The sequence below is a fragment of the Copadichromis virginalis genome, linkage group LG7 (assembly GCF_057382275.1).
Source record: "Copadichromis virginalis isolate Kocher_CV1m ecotype Utaka linkage group LG7, C_Virginalis_male_GT1.1, whole genome shotgun sequence".
Lineage (NCBI taxonomy): Eukaryota > Metazoa > Chordata > Actinopteri > Cichliformes > Cichlidae > Copadichromis > Copadichromis virginalis.
In genome coordinates this window covers 51,999,837-52,018,326 of record NC_140624.1, presented here as the reverse complement: position 1 = coordinate 52,018,326, position 18,490 = coordinate 51,999,837, and the positions used below count along the sequence as shown (strand labels likewise).

At 39.8% G+C, this 18,490-nt stretch overlaps 1 protein-coding gene across 1 annotated transcript; it reads left to right on the top strand.

Annotated features, from left to right (window-relative positions):
• Nucleotides 1-691: 691 nt before the first annotated feature.
• spout1 (SPOUT domain containing methyltransferase 1) lies at nt 692-4,000 on the top strand. Its single transcript, XM_085465243.1, has 12 exons — nt 692-799; nt 891-930; nt 1,859-1,972; nt 2,050-2,209; nt 2,306-2,395; nt 2,483-2,532; nt 2,677-2,807; nt 2,915-2,987; nt 3,083-3,181; nt 3,297-3,399; nt 3,554-3,701; nt 3,815-4,000. The coding sequence occupies exons 1-12, from the start codon at nt 752-754 to the stop codon at nt 3,896-3,898; spliced, it is 1,140 nt and encodes a 379-aa protein (XP_085321369.1). The 5' UTR covers nt 692-751; the 3' UTR covers nt 3,899-4,000.
• Nucleotides 4,001-18,490: the final 14,490 nt, after the last annotated feature.

Here is an 18,490-nt window from a genome sequence, read left to right as displayed (position 1 = left end):
CCACAGTAATTTGGGCTGCACCTTGCCGTTACAGAAATAAGTGTTTTTAATACCGTGGCTTCTATTTATTACAAGCAAGTTTACACACATGTATAAATGAAGAAAATAGCATCTGAGCTATGGTTGTTTCCAACAAACAGTGACAAACCAGATGACTTGGCATCAAAATCAATACGGATCTCCTCTGGGATTATCGGTATGTTGTATCTGTTTCGGAACGCTCTGTACCTGCAAAATTAACTAACATTGTTGAACAGCTGACTTATAAAGGGGGAAAAGTACTTGTTTATGGAAAGTGGAGATGTTAATTGGGAATTTCTGAATAATGTAGCTCCAAATGAAGATATGAGATTTCTGAGATGCTTTTTGATCCAGTTTATATTTAATAGCAGTTTTAATAACAGCTTATTTAAATAGCTAGAATCAGTCAAATTTAAGACACCATTAGTTGCTAAGAATTACAAATTTATGGATGTAAATTTTTACTTTTTTACCCCCACGGGAAATGATCTAATATTTTATCATTTTAAATGTTTTATATATTTTTTAAATATATATTATTTGTACAGAGAGTGGTGTTTTATAATAATTTATATAAGGTCAAAATTAAGGCGGTTGTAGGCAGTGACTGTAGCATGAGAAGCACAACTGGATCGTCACGTGGTTAACTTCCCGGAAGTGCTTTGCGGGCAACGCAGAACATGACCTGGAAGTAAAGACTGTTCACGTGTTGGTACATCGACGCTTGAATATGTCTTCTAGCTTTGCAGTGAAGCGACCCAATCTTGGGTCTTCTCAGGTATTGTTACTGTTTGACACTTAAAACAAACAAAACCACTGATGCGTGTCTTTATTTACACCCCTTTTCTGTCCTTTGTTCGTGTTTGCAGCCAGTCGAGAAGGTGGACTGGAAGAAAAGGAAAGCGGAAAGTGAGTAAACAGCTAACTAGCTGCATGTAGCTAACAGGTTTTTAGCCACATATTTTTCTTACATAGTCGAAAAGAAACTCATCTGCCGTGACATTGTTTCACAATGCCGTGACCCGGATTCGAACCGGGGTTGCTGCATTTTTTTAGCTGCATCCCTGCCAATACTATACGGCTGTTTTGGACATTAAAACAGAAAAAGAAAGAAAGAAAAAACTTTATTTTTGTGAGAATTAATGTGCATATCCATTTTAAGGTTTGTCATGTATTGACAACATGCTTAATGCAGATTTCTTTATTGATAAAAAAAGCACATAACAATGTAAGTCTGCTCAGCAGTCGAAAACCGGAAGAGGGAGTTTATTAAAACACAATATAAAATGTAGCATGTTCGTCTTAACTATTAATCAAAATACTTTGTTTTACAATATACAATTATAGTGGAAACATATATTCTGTATTTATATATACATTATGGACAAAACTGTTGGGCCATTTATTCAGCACCATTGCCAAAAGTGTAAATAACCAACCCGTTTTTGCAAACATTTGTGAAAGAACAGGATGTTTTAAAGACTTCCTAGATCTCTTCCCTCCTAGAGGGTCAGCTGTGAGTGGTGTTATTGCAAAGTGGGAGCATTTAGGAACCACAGCAACTCACTTTTAAAGCTACAGAGTGGGGTCACCAGGTGCTGAGGTGCATACTGTGTAAAACAACACCACTGACCAAGTAACTGTAAAGTTTCAAACCATTAACATCAGCGTAAGCACTGTGCTGGGAGCTTCCATGACCAAGTAGGTCATGTAAATGTAACCTATAGGTGGCCCAGTACTTCTGTCCAGATAATTAAGATTTAGGTATTCACAGTGATTATTTAGAAATGAGCTCTTTTTTTTTTTGTAAATGTCAATGATTCTTCCTGAATACCAGTAAAGGAGGCTAAGAAGCAAAGGAAAGAGGCCAAGCTGATCAATCGACTAGAAAAACAGAAACAGCAAGAGGCTCCTGAGAAAGCAGAAACTGAACTGAGCCAGAGCAAAAAAGGTAACAACATTATACTGTTGATTTTTCCTATGTAATAGGTGATGAGTGCTATAATTACTAATCTGTTTTTCTCTCAGGTCGGGCTTACACGGTGAGTCTGGCTCTGCCGGGGTCTATCCTGGATAATGCTCAGTCTCCTGAACTTCGCACGTACCTGGCCGGACAGATCGCCCGCGCCTGCGTTGTTTTCTCTGTTGATGAGATCGTAGTGTTTGATGAACGAGGGGAAGATGTCAAGTACGTTTTCATAGAGTGCCCACTTGCAGATTAAATATGCCTTGACCCACATGACAGCTAATGGAAAGGAGTTTGCTTTTTGTTTGTGTTTCACAGGAGTGTGGAGGGCGAGTTTAGCGGTGTTGGGAAGAGGGGACACGGTTGCATTCAACTTGCCAGAATACTTCAGTATCTAGAATGTCCACAGTAAGTTTGGAGAAAATCAGATCACCATTATTGATTTGATCAGTACATTTTATCTCTTTTGATAGTCCAGCTTTTCTTCTCCATCAGATATCTGCGCAAGGCCTTCTTCCCAAAGCATCAAGATTTACAGTACGCAGGTAACTTAGTAACAAATGGAAGAAAAACAACAACCTGATAAACAGCTGTTCTTGTGATGAGTCTGAAATTAAATACGGTGTGAAATATTTCATGATTTTCATGATCATCAATCAGGAATCTTTTTCTCCCTCTCTCTCTGGTAGGTTTGCTTAACCCTCTAGACAGTCCTCACCACATGAGGATAGACGAGGAATCTGACTACAGGGAAGGCGTCGTGGTCGACAGGCCTACCAAACACAATAAAGGGTCGTTTGTCGACTGTGGAATGAGAAAGGTGAGCTATTCTGCACTGGGAGCACAGCTGTTGTTAGTGTACTCTTTATTTATTGGTAATTATCTAAGAATATAAACTGAACGATGTTCACTTTCCTGGTCCCACAGGAAGTTCAGATTGATAAGCAGCTGCAGCCTGGACTACGAGTCACAGTACGGCTCAGCAAGACACAAAATCCAGGTACTTTTCTTCACCAGAATCTCAAGGTTCTTTTTTATTTTTTTTTTAGCACATCAGTTAAGTTTGGGTCCATCTATCTGTGAAACTGTCTGCAGAAGGCAAAGCATATAAAGGTGTTGTCGTGGCTCCTCACGTGCCCAGGACTGAAGGTGGTTATTATTGGGGCTACAGTGTTCGTCTGGCATCTTGTCTCAGTAGGTTTCCCATTTAACTCTCAACATTGTGCTTTGCATTCATTTGCAGTCTGTGTCAACGACTACTGCCAACCACTGCTTTATCCACACTCTTGTCTATTTCCCGTTCCTGCAGGTGCAGTTTTTACTGAAAGCCCCTTTAAAGGAGGATATGATTTGACTATTGGTACATCAGAAAGAGGCAGCAATGCGGACCAGGCATCACTGACGCCATTCAAGTAAGTTGCTTGAAGCGGCCTTTAACCGTTAGCGTGCAAACTTAACATTCAGAATATGTTAAATTTGGTAAGCATTAGGGCGGTAGAACAAGTGTCTCTGAATACATCCTCTCGGAGGTTGTTTTATTTATTTATTTATTTTTTAACTGTGCAGACATCTCTTGGTCGTTTTTGGAGGTCTTCAGGGATTGGAGGCCAGTTTAGATGCCGACCAAAAGCTGGATGTAACTGACCCCAGTGTTTTATTTGACCTTTACCTCAACACTTGCCCCGGTCAGGGCAGCAGGACCATTCGTACCGAGGTGAGACCAGTTATTCAAAATTTGTTTGAAAAGCATTTTTCAAATTATAAACCATAATAAACACTTTTGCAGCTTGACTGTGTTTTTATTTGTTTCCTTCTTCCTGTCACCAGGAGGCCATCTTAATTTCCATGGCGGCCCTGCGGCCGAAGATCACAGCTGCCGTTTCCAGCAGTAGTGCTTCATTAGAGAGTTGAGGATACAATAACACAAAAATGTTTTAATGTCCAGATCTGGAGCATTTAGCATTGCCTTCTGTAAGAATATTTCACCCAATTTTTGCATTGAATGCAGTCAGCAATAGAAAGGCTTGAAAGTCGCCAACAAGAAGAATAAGAAAAGACATTTTGTCAACACACTTGATACTCACCGGTCACATCCTGTCTCTCTTAGGAAAAGATCATCAAATGTGAGCATCTTGCTCGGGGTGACAGTAAATTAGGAGATGTCTCTGTAGGTCATGTTGACTCTCGATCCATAAAAGGCTGCTTTGGGATCTTTTCTTATCGTGTACGGAGGTCCCCAGAAGATGATCACAGAGCGGCTGTCTGTACGCCGTAGGAACTCATTGGGGTTTCAGAACACACAGGACACACTGGAGTGGCTCCCGACATCAGATTCAGTTCAACTTTTTTTAACCTGAGAAATGGCAAAAGAAAATTTAGAGTCAGAAAACATCTGAATGAATATTAAAAGTTCATATTCTTTTAATCACCAAATCACTGAAATGTATGAGAATCCACTACAGAAAGATCAATGCTGTAGGTAGTGATGGCCCTCTTGAAGCTGATGCTCCGGTGCGTGTGTCAAAAAAATCAACACACTGCTAGAAGCACTGTGTCGAAGCTTGATTCGTTTGGCCAGAGTCACGAGATCAGTGATGTCCGAAGCTTCATTTAGAACCCAAGTGCTTCGGTTTATAAGGAAGTGAATCATTCGCGGGATTTGTGGAGTGTTTTGATGGTGGCAGATAGCAAACCACTGATATTTCTACTGAGAGATTTGGAGCCAGCGAGGACTAGAGGAGTTTCTGTCGTGTGGGAGTATATTGAGTTGATTTTGGTCAATCGGGTGGGTTTTCCAGCTTTGTGTTCTTGTTGTTTGCCTTTGTTTTGTGAGTGTTTATTTTATCTGGAAACGGGGAAAACTTAAAATGACTCTTTACATTTAATGTTATAAAAAGATATATTTTATTTTTTAAATAATCTTAAACTGTTAGTTTGCAAAATGTGCAGCAATTTAATTGATTTATTCTCTAGCTGATAGTTTGTGGGGCCCAGGTAGACTATATAACTACCAGTTTTTATGCACTCCAGGCTCTTCTGTTCCATGTGAAGGGATTTTCCTTAAGGCAGGAGAAATTATCTCCACGAAAAGGAACAGGTTTGGCCATGGCAGAGTGGAACAAAATTTCTTGGTGGGGATTCAAGCTGCTCTTCATATTTTTGGCCACCAGATGCCACCAGAGAGCACTGTGTTGAGTAATGAACCGTTTTTCAATACAAGCTTCAGTGCTTCAGAAAACTTCATTTGGCCATCACTAGCTGTAGGTTTTAATGATCTAGTCAGAAAAGATGATTCTAAAAGTCATCAACTGACTCCAAATGCCCAGATCTGAACCACCTGTTTGCTGAAAACAAATCCACCAATCAGTTGTCCAGGTCTAACTACTGACTTACTATTACTCTGTGGCAAAACCCTGTCAAATCTGCTTCGGTGCACCTGTTGAACAACTGCTTCTAAATCCAAGACCCTAACTCCCATCAAAATCATTTTCAAATGGTGTCCTGAGGATTTGTTCCATACAACAGTGTGTTCTTCATGTTCCTGCTGTCAAACATTTGGCTACAGGAGCAATTAAAAAAGTGGGGTCTTTCCTGCTGTTGAAACAAACTCCTGACTGAACATACAATGTATGTCTATGGGTCAGTTAGAGGGTTATCTCTCCACTTGGATCCACACAGTTCAAAAAGTTTACATCGCTGAGCTTTGAAATACACACTGTTGGAAAGACAACAACGATGGCTACGTTTTGAGGGTAAAATGGTGGCTGTAGAGCAAACACTGTGCACACAGCAGCAGTTGAAACATAAGATTTTAAGATTTTCATGCCTTTGGAGTTTATTATATGGATGTGGTGACAGTGTAAAGACAGCCTGTACTTCTGATTTTCAGAAAAATTTTGGGATCTATTTTAGCATTGGACTCTATGGAAGAGTTGGAGGGAGGTGGCTGTGCATTGGTGACATTTATGAAAGAACCATAATATATACTACAATAATAACAACATTGGATGAAAGAGGACAGCAGTGGCTACGTTTTGAGGGCAAAATCATACCTGTAGAGCCAACAATGTGGACACAGCAGCAGTTTAAAGAGAAGATTTCAAGATAAAAATTCCCCCTGCTCCCACTCTAGCAGTTGAGCTGTCTCACTCTAACCTCCAACATTCCGTCCCATACACACCCATTATAAACTCTGAAACGGGTGAAAAAAAGCATGAAACTTAAACTGAGGGCTGAAGAAAAAGTATAATAGATATTGAAAAGATAAATACAAGTTGAATGTCTTGGCTTCATTTTAAAGTTTAAATGGTGGCTCTAGGTCAACGTATGTGGAAGTAGTTGAAATAAGAGTAAGTTGAATGAGATTTTGAAGGGTCTCCCCATTGAAATACGTTATAAATTTTTGTTGAATAAAGTTGAATAATTTAAAAAATACAAAAGTTAAAAATGACAAAAATAGAAGCAGTAATGTCCAAAAGAAGAGGAATCTAACGGTAGCTGAATGGTTTTTCTAAGTTGAATGGTGTTGAAGGAGATAGACGGACAGATAAGAGTTTAAATATATATATAAAATATAATAATAACTAGAAAGTGCATTTTCTGAAGAAACTGCAGTGTGAATGCTCAAATCTGAATGTATGCGCTGAAATGAATTAATTGATGAAATTAAGTTAAAAATGAAAAAAAAAAACTGAATTTTTAACCTGAAAACAAAAGTGCTGAACTGCTAAAAGCTGACGTTTACACAAAGGAAGAATTTGGAAAATAGCTGAACATGTTTAAAATGTAAATTAGAAAAAGATGAGTATTGACAAAAGAAAATTTAGAGTCAGAAAACTTCTGAATTAATATTAAAAGTTTATATTCTTCTAATCACTTAAAGAGTGGAATTATGTATTATAAATCTCCAATTCATAAAATAATAACTTATTAAAAATAAATGTAAAAACAAATTTGTTGAAATGAACTTAAAAGATGAACAAACATTCTGGAGAAAATACAAACTTTAATATACAGCATAATGTTTTTCAGACATATTGTGTATATTATGTTTAATAGTATTATATACATCAATTTGTTTTGTATGTCATAACATAAAAATCTTAAGTCATATTTTACAGCTTCTTTCTGAAAAGGACTAGTAGAATAAATAAAAATAACTAAATTAAATAACTAAATAAAAAATGTTAAGCCACATATGAAATACATGAAAATTCAACTTTTAAAACCACAATCCTGAACCTTTAAATTGTGTTGGTTTCTTAGAACATGGCTGAACAGCTGTTTCTATTGGTCTACTGATCTGTCTACACATCTTTTTATTACTCATTCTTTTTTGTGTTTTAATGTAAACAGAGTCCACACAGTTGTAAAAGAGAACTGTATAGAGATTTTTGAGTAAATTCAAATGAAAGCCTAAGGTGGTGACACAGTTTAACACATACAAATAATCAAATAAGCACATTAGTCCTTTTTGTGAACATGGATAAATAAGTATCATTAGTTTACAGCATTGTTCAGCCATGCCACTAAATGCTTTTTTTACACATTGTTTTAACCTGGGCTCAGACAAGTCCCAAATTTAGTTAGTCCCTGACTTTGAGTTGTGTTTATGACTAATTATTATACACAAGGCTTTATCTATCTGAACTCTAAGGACACAAATATGAAAAAACCTATACTTACCAGCTGATACCCCACACTAAACACTAGGTGTGCCATGTGACCTGAAACTTTGGTACAAACTCATCATAATCATTCTGTTTACACTGTTTTTTAACACTGTTTGTGTTGCTGTTCAGCAGTTTAAAATGTTTTAGATTGGATTACATGGAATGAATTTGAGTTCTCTCGGGGGTTTTGTGTGTGTTTTGTTCTTAGCAGATTTTTTTTCCCATACTGTTGAATTCCAGTTATCACATTTCTGGTCATATGACATCCCGAGTGTCCACTTAAAAAAATCCCCACAGTTAATTCAACATTAAAACAAAATAAAAATATGTTAAATAAATAAATAAAGGTTTGCTCTGTGATGAAATATTAAATAAGCATACATTGTACAGAGCTCTAACAATGAAAACAATCCTTTAGCCTGTTGATCAGAGTGAGGCAGTCATTATGTCCATTTAAAAGAAGAGCAGAAAACAGGAACATATGTAGTTGTAAATGTGAATATCAGTGATAGTTGTCTTGTCAAAGGGAATACAATAATGAAAATGTTAACTTACAGAATCATTTAGGGAGAATCTTGACACTGCACAGAGGAGGCACAGTCAGTCTGACAATGATGGTGATCTCCAGGGATGTTTTCCTGCAGCAACATTCCTGACAACTGGCCATATGATCCAGAGTAGTTGGTTTGTAATAAACAGAAAGGTGTATATGTTAGGTAGTGTGCACTTAGAGCTGGTCCTAAGAAACAAACACACCCTGTAATAAACTGAATACCTGTAGTAGTGCTGCTGCAAATATAAAGCCCTTCTATCACGTGTGGTTTCAAAGAAGGCTCAGTCACAGAAACTGTGCAGTCTGTTCAGTCCTGAGTGTCTCAGCTCTGAAGGGGATGGATCACAGAGGGAAACACCTGAGTACAGACATTAAAATACACTCAAAATAACACTCCTAAGGTCAAGTGAAAACACAATTTAAACACAAGAATGAATACATGTTTTCATGGAAATAATGTCATTAACCCTTTATTTCACCGACTGCTTGTGGGAACAAGCTAGAAGGAAGACTTATCACAGAATCTCTCCTGTGCTCCAGATGTGAAGTCTCACGCTCTGATCGTATGGTGAAGATGGTGATGATGAAGCCTCTCTGATCTGTGGCATTACAGTTTCTGGCTGCTGTGTGCTTCACACTGTTGGATTTTACGCTTTTAAGCTTGAAGAAGACACAGGAGGACTGTGTCTCTCTTAAAAAAACAAACAAACCCCCCCCCCCCTAAAAACCTCCCACCGCACCCCCCCACTCAACTCCCACCTACCCACTCCACTCAACTCCCCAGCCTCACAAGATCCAATGTCTATACAAATGTAGGGTATCAGCTGGTAACCGAAAGCAAGTTGTCACATATGTAGTACATATGTGACACTGCTGAAACACTTCTGGCCAGAAGTGTGCAGTTATCAACCCAGACCCACCCTGATAAATGCACTGGCTGAAACATGATAAAAGCTCATAAAAATGTGTGTTTCATTGTAAGATTTGTCCAAAAATATAATCATATACTTTTGATAAAGTTTAAAGATTATAACAAACCAAAATCAATAACATTTTTGTAAATAGTATTTTAAAATAAAGGCACACATAAAGCGGCTTAACTGTCATTATTGCTGTAATTAGGTATTTTAAACCTTTAGTCTGTGTTGTTCTCCCAGAAACAACGAAGAAGCTGTTGAACATTTATTTGTTGTGTGGGCAATCCTCTGGTCCACCCTCCCTCCCTCCCAGCCACAGTGAGACTGGGGCAGCCTGGCAGGATTTTGAAGCCTGGCTGCAGAGAGGATATGCCTACACTGTTCGTTTTAAACTGCTATATTTGATTTTTTCTGACATTCATAGATTACTGTAGGTGATTTTTAGATTTTCTGTAATAAATAAAATTGTCATCTTTTACTGATATCATTACTTACTTCATTTAATTGTATTTTATGTAAAGAATTCAAACATTATCCTGCAATGCAGGGTGTTTTTTCTTAAGCCAACTTTTAAATATCGCTCTACTATCTTATGTCATTCAAAAATATAGAAATTACTTACTGTATTCAAAGATCTAGATCAAGAATCATCACAGGACAAAACACAGTATACAGGGTCATGGTAACTATGGTAGGTCTTCATGACTCCAGAATGGAGACATCGCTCTGGCTGAGAAATGAAAATTAGGTCAAGCAGTGTGTTCTTCTCTGTGGTAGGGGCAGTGATGACCTGTACGTATCCCCTAGACTCAAACAGCTCCAGGATTGGTTTGTTTGCGCTGGATAAAACATTCTCATTAAAATCACCACAAACTATAATGGGATGACAGTCCATGATCTCTAATGAGTCTAATAGGCTTATCAGGTTTTTCAGGAATGGCCTCAGAGTGTAGTCTGGAGGTCTGTACACAACTGCAATCAGAGCACTGACTGGTGCTTCAACCTTTAAAGCCAGAAATTCAAGGTCAGTTACATTATGGATGTACTGTTTTTCATGCACTTGAATGTCACTTTTCACATAAACAGCAACTCCACCACCACTTCTGTTTGCCATCTGGGGAAAGTTTGTGTAGGACAGGTGTCTGTTGCATTTGAACAAATTGTAATTTTCCAAGTGGAGACTCTCTGCGACAAAAGAGCCCCGCAGGTGTGTTTCTGTTAGGCACAAAACATCTGCTAGACACAATTCATGGTGACTCTTGATGTCATTAACGTGAGCTGGCAGTCCCTCTGTGTTATGATCAACAATGGTGAAAACTTCTGACCTGCTGAGTGTTTGTCTCACGTGTAGAAGAGGCATCATGTCATCAAGGTTGGCTTGTCTCATGTTCTCAAGCGCTGCAGTGATTTCTGGGTTGGTGAATATTTTTTTCTCCTCCATATCAAGAAGATACAGTCCACTGAGAGACGTCACTCTACTGACAGCTACGTAGGCCATGCCGGGCTCAAAAATGCTCTTAAGAGAGACAACAGCTGATGTAGTTGTCATACCCTGTACCTTATGTATTGTACATGCAAAGGCCAGCTTCACTGGGAACTGTCTTTGTACCACTCCTTTCTGCTTCAGATTCTCCTCTGCTCTCTCAATGTACACCATGTCATCTGCTGGTGTGCGGTTATTCTTTCCAGATGTCTCATTATCCATTTTAAGTCCAAGCTTGATGATGTGTTGGTCGTTTTCAGAGTAAACTACTCTAAGTAGTTTTCCAAAAGCTCCATTAACCAAACCATTTTGTATGTCAATGTTTCTGGTGAGCATGACACAAGCTCCTTCTGCAACTTTCAGTGTGTCTGGTAACTCGTTTTTACCTCCTTTAAATGGTCTGTCTTGAAGTGCCATTCTGCCAGTTCTAGGATCCTTTCTAAAATCATCTGCATGGATGTCAATGACATGAGTATGGAGCAGAGCCAGTTTTGAAGAGTTGTGTGCATCCACTTCTTTATTAGTTGCAAAGATGTGCAACGCATCAGTCGGACAAAGGGCTGGTTCAATTATGGCCTATGACAACAAATTTCTATCCGCTTCGCAAAGCTCATCCAACTTTCCTTTCACACGAATTCTGTTCAGCATCTTAGCAAAGACAACATCATCTTTCTGACGCATAATCTCAGTCAGAGTGATCATTTGAAAATGCTCCCGCCACAGGTCGATCTCGGACGGGCCGTGCACACAGAGAGGTTTAGACTGTCGCACTGGGGGTAGCTGATAGAAGTCTCCAACAGCAATGACTGACATGCCTCCAAAGGGTCTCAGAGTCCCTTTGATCTGTTTGAGTCTTGCATCTACATATGCAAAGAGATGTCTTGACACCATAGACACTTCGTCAATGACGATTATTTCAGCATTCAAAAGTTCTGATCTGACTTCATCCAGCTGATTGCCAAGTCCCCAAATGGGAGGTTTTAAGCTTCTAGGGAGCTTGAGAAGAGAATGCAGTGTTGTTCCAGAAATGTTAAATGCTGCAGTCCCAGTGAAAGCAGTTAACAGGACAGTGGGTTTTGATATGTCAACGTCGTCTGCATATCTGGGCACTTTGCTCAGTATCTTAGATGCTTCTGAGTAGATGCATTTGATGAGATGTGTTTTTCCTGTTCCAGCACCACCATTAATATAAAAGAAAAGCTGCTCTGGATTTAGAGCACAGACTCTTTTAGTGCACCAGTCTCTAACTGCATAAAATATGCAGGCTTGCTTCTTATTCAGATTCTGAAACATCTGACGTAACAATGTGGGATCAATAGCAGGGGGTTCCCTGATGGCTCTGACTTCTGTTGAAGCATCAGCCTGACGACTGTAGTCGGGCACATCTTCCTGTTCATTTTCATTGTCTCGCTCTCTTTCTTGTTCAACAAGTGGCAAACTTACGAGATCTGATTCAGGTGCCAGATTACACCATTCGTCAGTCACACCTCTGTTCTGCTCATATTACTCAACAGCGCTCTCGATCTCCTCACTGTTTTTCTCATATTTTTCTGTTTCTTTTGACAATGTGTTGCACGTACTCAAGACGGTCAGTACCTGGCAGCTGTACACAGCCAGCACCATAGAAAGCCTGATAGGTTGGCAAAGATGGCGTTTTCAGTTCGTGGTCTGAACGATGAGGAAGGTACAGTTTAAGCAGTCTTCCGGAATATTGCTCTGGATGTTTTTCTTGTGAGCAGCGGTGAAATCTGATGATAGCAGGCTTATCGTTTTTGCGCCTTTGCACAAATCCCATCTCATTGAGAAGGGGCAAAACATCTTTACCTTTTTTCTGTTGGCCATAGACAATCCTGCAAGTAGCAGCAAAGTCTGCCATGCACATCTCCTCATACTCTGGTGTTTCAGGTCTGGCTTTGTATTTGTCATTCAAAGATGTCATCCAAACATTGGAAGACTCAGGTGTTGTGTTGTCCAGAACTGACAGGGGACGACTCATTTTCACAGGATTATCATCAGTTGGTATGAAGATTACAGCACGTGAGCATTGCTTCATGTGAAGACCACATGCACGAGCAACACACTCCTGTGCACTGATCTCTCGTTTCTTTGAGTATGCCTGCATGACGGCTCTCATTTCATCGCACTCATTTACACTGTCCTTATGGGAGTTCTCAATGACAGTTTTCAGGTACTCAGATAGCCCGCTCTCTTTTTTTGGAAGCAGTTTCAGGTTCATTCAGCAGCTGGTTCAGTGGTCTGAGCTTGTTCTTTGCCGTTTCTACCTCCAGTTCATCATCCTCACTGGGTCTTGTGATCATTGTCTCATAGCAGGGTGGTTTGGGAAAACCAAAACGGCACCTGGAGCTTATACTCCTAAAGCACGTCTTTGTGTGGTTCTTACTGTGTTTTTGCACTTCTGTTACTTTCTTGTACAGTTCAGGTTGTTTAGGTGGATCAGGCAGCTGAGCTGTGATGTATTTGTTTATAAAATCCACAACAGTTTGATCATCATCCTCCTCAAACACAGGAGCACCTTCTACCCACAGGAGGCAGTGTATGTGTGGGCTTCCTCTGCGCTGAAACTCAACTCTGTAAAAGTAGTCAATGACTTTGCCAAGTGGCTCTGCAGGAGATAAGAGTAAATCTCTGAATAATGCTTCAACTCTCTTGTCAAACATGCGCATTGTTGTGACAGGATTGCTTCTCAGGATGTCACACTTTGCTGACCAGTCGAGTCCTTCAAAATTGACTTGTTCACCTTGCTGCCTTGTTATTGCCTCAATCACTTCAGGCCAGCGCATTTCAGCAGCTGAAAATGTGCAAAAGAACCAACAAGTCTTGCAAGTAAAGCTTAATGAAACACTGCACAGAAATGCAGAAATGGTTCATGAGAATAAACAATTAGACACTAAATACAGAGAACTGGAAGGCCGAAATAAAGACTTGGAAGAAAGGCACAAGGAAAGTCTCATGAACCAACAGAAGCAGCCCAACGTGGACATCATAAATGAGGGCTGGGAAATAATGTTTAATCAAGCTCAGCAGCGCATTGCAAGCCTGATGACAGAAAAGAAGCAGAACAGCCATAAGTTAAGAACAATGTCCTGCCAGCTTCAACAAGCACAAGCTGTTACTCAGGAGCTCCATGGGAATCTCCAAGATGCTGAGAAAAAGAAGCAGGAGATGCAAGTACAGCTTGATGAAGCCCTGGAGAAAAACCAAGAGCTTCTTCAAGAGAAGAAACAGCAGGACATAAAGGAGAAAGATATGGAATGCAAACTTCACAACATGAAGAAACAAAATGATGTCTTGCAAGTAAAGATTGATGAAGCCCTGCACAGAAATGCACAAGTGCTTCATGCGAAGAAACAACTGGACACTGAATACAGAGAACTGGAAGGCCGAAATAAAGACTTGGAAGAAAGGCACAAGGAAATGCTGGTGAACCAACAGAAGCAGCCCAACGTGGACATCATAAATGAGGGCTGGGGAATAATGTTTAATCAAGCTCAGCAGCGCATTGTAAGACTGATTACAGAAAAGAAGCAGAACAGCTACCAGCTTCAACAAGCACAAGCTGTTAGTCTGGAGATCTATGGGAAACTCCAAGACGCTGTCAACTTGAAACAGCAGCTGCAAGTACAGCTTGATGAAGCCCTGGAGAAAAACCAAGAGCTTCTTCAGGAAAAAGAGCAACTGGAAAAAATACAGGAGAAGAAAAACAAGCACAATTAGAAGAACTGGAGAAAAAAATGCAAGAAACTTGAGGAGGAAATTACAGTAACAACCGAAGAACTGAAAACCCTCATCCTACAGAAAAAAAGAGCTCCAGGAACAGTGCCTGAAAAAGAAGAAGAAACACTTCTGGTTTTTCAGGAGGAGGGACCCTCCTGCTTCCTCACTGGATCATAAGGCGGCATAGCCTGGTCTTCCTCCACCGCTTTTCTCATCTCCTCACCCCTATACCTCCCCCTCTTGCCCTTTCTCTCCTTCCACCTCTCCACCATTCTCCATTTTTTCTTTCTCCCCTCCCTTCTTCATCCTTTTTCTTTTCTTTTTTCCCCCTCACCCCCCCCAACTAGTCAAGGCAGACGACCCTCTCTGAGCCTGGTTCTGCAATAGGTTTCTTCCTTTAAAGGGAGTTTTTCCTATCCACCATCACCGAGTGCTTGCTCAGAGGGGATTGTTGGGGTTTTCTCTCCTTTCTATCCCTTTCTTTTCACCTCCCCTCTTCTCCCTTTCTCTCGTACCACCTCTCTCCACCACTCTCCATTTTTCTTTCTCCCCTCCAATCTTCATCCTTTCTTTTCTCCCCCCCCCCCCAACTTATTCTTAACTAACAATAAACACAATCAACCATATTTTTACTCGTGTCAAATCAATGTCTCTTCATTCAAGAATAGTTCATCTTATGAATAAAAGCAGCAAACAGGTAATAGCTGTGTATGTTGGTGGGGCGGCATATTTATGTTTTATATTTTAGCAGTATCTGTCGTGATCTGCTGGTTTGACTCACCCAATAAAGAAATGCATAGACAAAAAACACAGAGTTATATTTCTCTTATGTATGAGGACAAAATTTCAGCAGACAATTCTACAGGACAATTCTACAGTACGACAGTATTTAATGCAACTCACCCACTCACCTTGTAGAAACTAGACATGGACCGATCCGATATTACATATCGGTACTGGATCGGCTATCGGCGAGAAATAAAAAATGTAATCGATCCATTAAATATCAAAAAAGCACCTCACAAAACTTGCTACACGGTGTAACTCTGCTCATAACCGTAGCACGTTGGAGCAGTATGCATCATGGCTGTGTGTATTTGTAGGGTAGCTACCAAACCAGCATTTCATCTCCGAGGAAGTTTTCCCAGAGAGAAAGCAAGTGTGTAAGTTCATCTCTGAATGTTTGTAAAGCATTCCCACATTAAGCTTAACAACCGATATATGGTGCGACTGCCTCTTCTCTCTCTCTCCCTCTCCTGCTGCTACTTCAATCCTGAAACTGCTTAATGATCAGCTGATCGGCTTTTCTGTCGTAAGTCCGTCTCTCTTCTTTGTTTTTGGCCCACTTTGCACCAGAAAGAGGAAACCAGCGGCTGAACAACAGCAGCACGTTTAACCTTGATAAGCTGTTGTTAGAATTTATTTAACATTACTTTCTAGACCAGGATCCTTTTCTATGTAGCTGGTAACTGTGCAGGGGCGGATCTAGCAAAGTTTAGCCAGGGGGGCGATAGGGCATGAACAGGGAAAAGGGGGCACAAAGACATACTTTTCTTTCTTATTCTCATTTAAAATGTCCAGCTTTCAATGAATGATCATCCGAATCTTACACCCAAAGTTTTAATCTGATGTAAAATATATAGAAGTCCATTACTGTATATAGTAACTGTTAAGTCTAATATACCCTAGTAAGCTATAGTACTTTTTCCTTTGTGAAGGTACCATCTGTGAATTCTGCAATTCTGTTGAAGAAAGATGTTGAATCTATTTAATTATTCTTGAAAAATAATTTATTTCTGTGCATTTCCCCCCCTGCATCAAATTAAATTTGATTACATCGATTAAGCATCATGAGGTGGAGGGTGGGGGGTGGTTCCCTATTTTATTTTGCTGGGAGTTTGCAACCCTATTAGTTAGGTTGCTTAATATTTCTTCTAGGTACTCTTTAAATACCAGAATAGAGAGGATGGAGTAGGTTTAAGTTTATTAGATTGATCAGTGTTGCTGAACTATGAATATTTTGGGCGCAGTGTATTTTTTACATACAGGTATAACAGAATAGCGTTAGTGTTGTTATTTATTTAAACTTGAGTATAAACTTATACAAAATGCAGCAAGATATTAAAAAAACGTTTTATTGATTAAAAAACACTATATCGGATTCATATCGGTATCGGCAGATATCCAAATTTATAATATTGGTATCAGACATAAAAAAGTGGTATTGTGCCATCTCTAGTAGAAACGCTTGAGTCAAATGTGTGACCCACCTGCCCCTGGGACTCAAATCTGTATTAACAGTTTTGCTTCACCTTTTATTAAAATAAATAAATAAATGCATATAAATATGCAACTGTACATACTTTGAATTTCTCCTCTTACTGTGGCTCCCCTGCAGTACTTTCAAAGCCCACCAGGGGGCCCAGGACCACACTCTGGGAATCACTGATCTAAACCATTTAAGAGAAAAGGTTCCTTTAATGCCCACACAATTCTCAGTCCAGAGACTAGGATACTATGATCCACTGTGCCAAATAGCATAATCATTCGAGTCTGAGATTAATAGAAGATGAATAAAAAACATCTAAAAGTGCTTATTCTGTGCTATTGTGTGCTTTGAAACCAGACTTCTCACCATTGAAACCATTTGACATCTTTTTCCAGCACCTTGGACAGGAAAGGAAATTTAGAACTCATTCAGTTTTTCTGTTTTTGTTTTTTTGTGAGAGAGAGCTGGCTGCACTACCACATGTTTGAAGATGGCAGGGAGAAAGACCTGTCCCTTTTAGAAGACAGACATCAATAATGGATAGCACCCTAGGCCTGACTGTGTCTTCTTGAATAAATGAGTGGGAATAATGTCTAGGGAGACACACAGAGAGCTTAAGATGGGTAATCATTTCAGCCAATTTAGACAGAGAAACAGGCTCAAAGTGATAAAAAAAACAAAACCAAACAACCAAGGATTTTGGGGGAACCGAGGGATCATAGGCAGCTGGAGTCATTACCGATAAAATTTTCACATATAGCTGGAGTCTCTGGAAGAGAAGTGGTAGGTTAGTGACTGATAACAGTGGTAATGGTACCAAGTAAAAAACGAAACCTGTCGCAGTTATTTGAGATGTCAGTGTGTCAGATGTGTATGTAGCTAGAGACTGGCCACAAACATATGTCTTAGAAGTTATTTTTAATTTAGAGACCACAAATAGGTTTTCAAATTATATTTGACCCTTTAGCATTTGTATGTGTATTTTCTTAATCTTTCTCATCTCCTTCTTCTCCCCCCCATTTCTACCTCATTCTCTTTTTCCTCACCTCAAGCCTCATTTCCTGAACTGCAGTCAGCGCTCTAGCGCAGAAAAACCTACTTAATCGTTTTCAGTATTGTCAGTTACTTATTGCCAGCAGACTAGACATACAACCGTCCCATCTCCAGACAGCTGACAAGCCAGCTAAACAACAGCTGGTCAGGAGCTAAGATTATGCCTGCTGATGTCAGGCTTGAGTGTCTAAAAGACAGAAAAATCACACTTTCCCTCTGACAAACAGTTTGATTACATTCTCCTCCAAGTATCCCAAGTTTCCAACAAAAATGTTAGAGCCATTTCAAAGAAAATATGGCTAACAGCAGCTAACAATGACAAAAAAATAATGCACAGAAAATTTCAGGATATCCCCAACAACTCACCTCATTATCACTGTCATTGGACAGAAGTCAGCTTCACGGCTCATGGAGTCCTTTCACAAAGTTTTATAGCTTCCTCTGGAGTAAATAGATATTGACACTGGTGGTCAGAGGGCCCGGTGGCGCCAGTGTCCGGCAGCCTCGCCTCTGTCAGTGCGCCCCAGGGCAGCTGTGGCTACAATGTAGCTTGCCATCACCAGTGTGTGAATGTGTGAATGACTGAATGTAGTGTAAAGCGCTTTGGGGTCCTTAAGGACTAGAAAAGCGCTATACAAATGCAGGCCATTTACCATTTACACCCGAGGTAGACATCAGACTGACAGCTTACAGTCACAAAAGATGAACGATGGCCAGAGGTGCTTGTTCTTTGTCTTTGGCCACAGATTTGCTGGTACTCTTAGCTAGGTTTATGCACTTGAACTTAACCTAGTTCAAGTGTTTGTACTCCCCTGACTGCA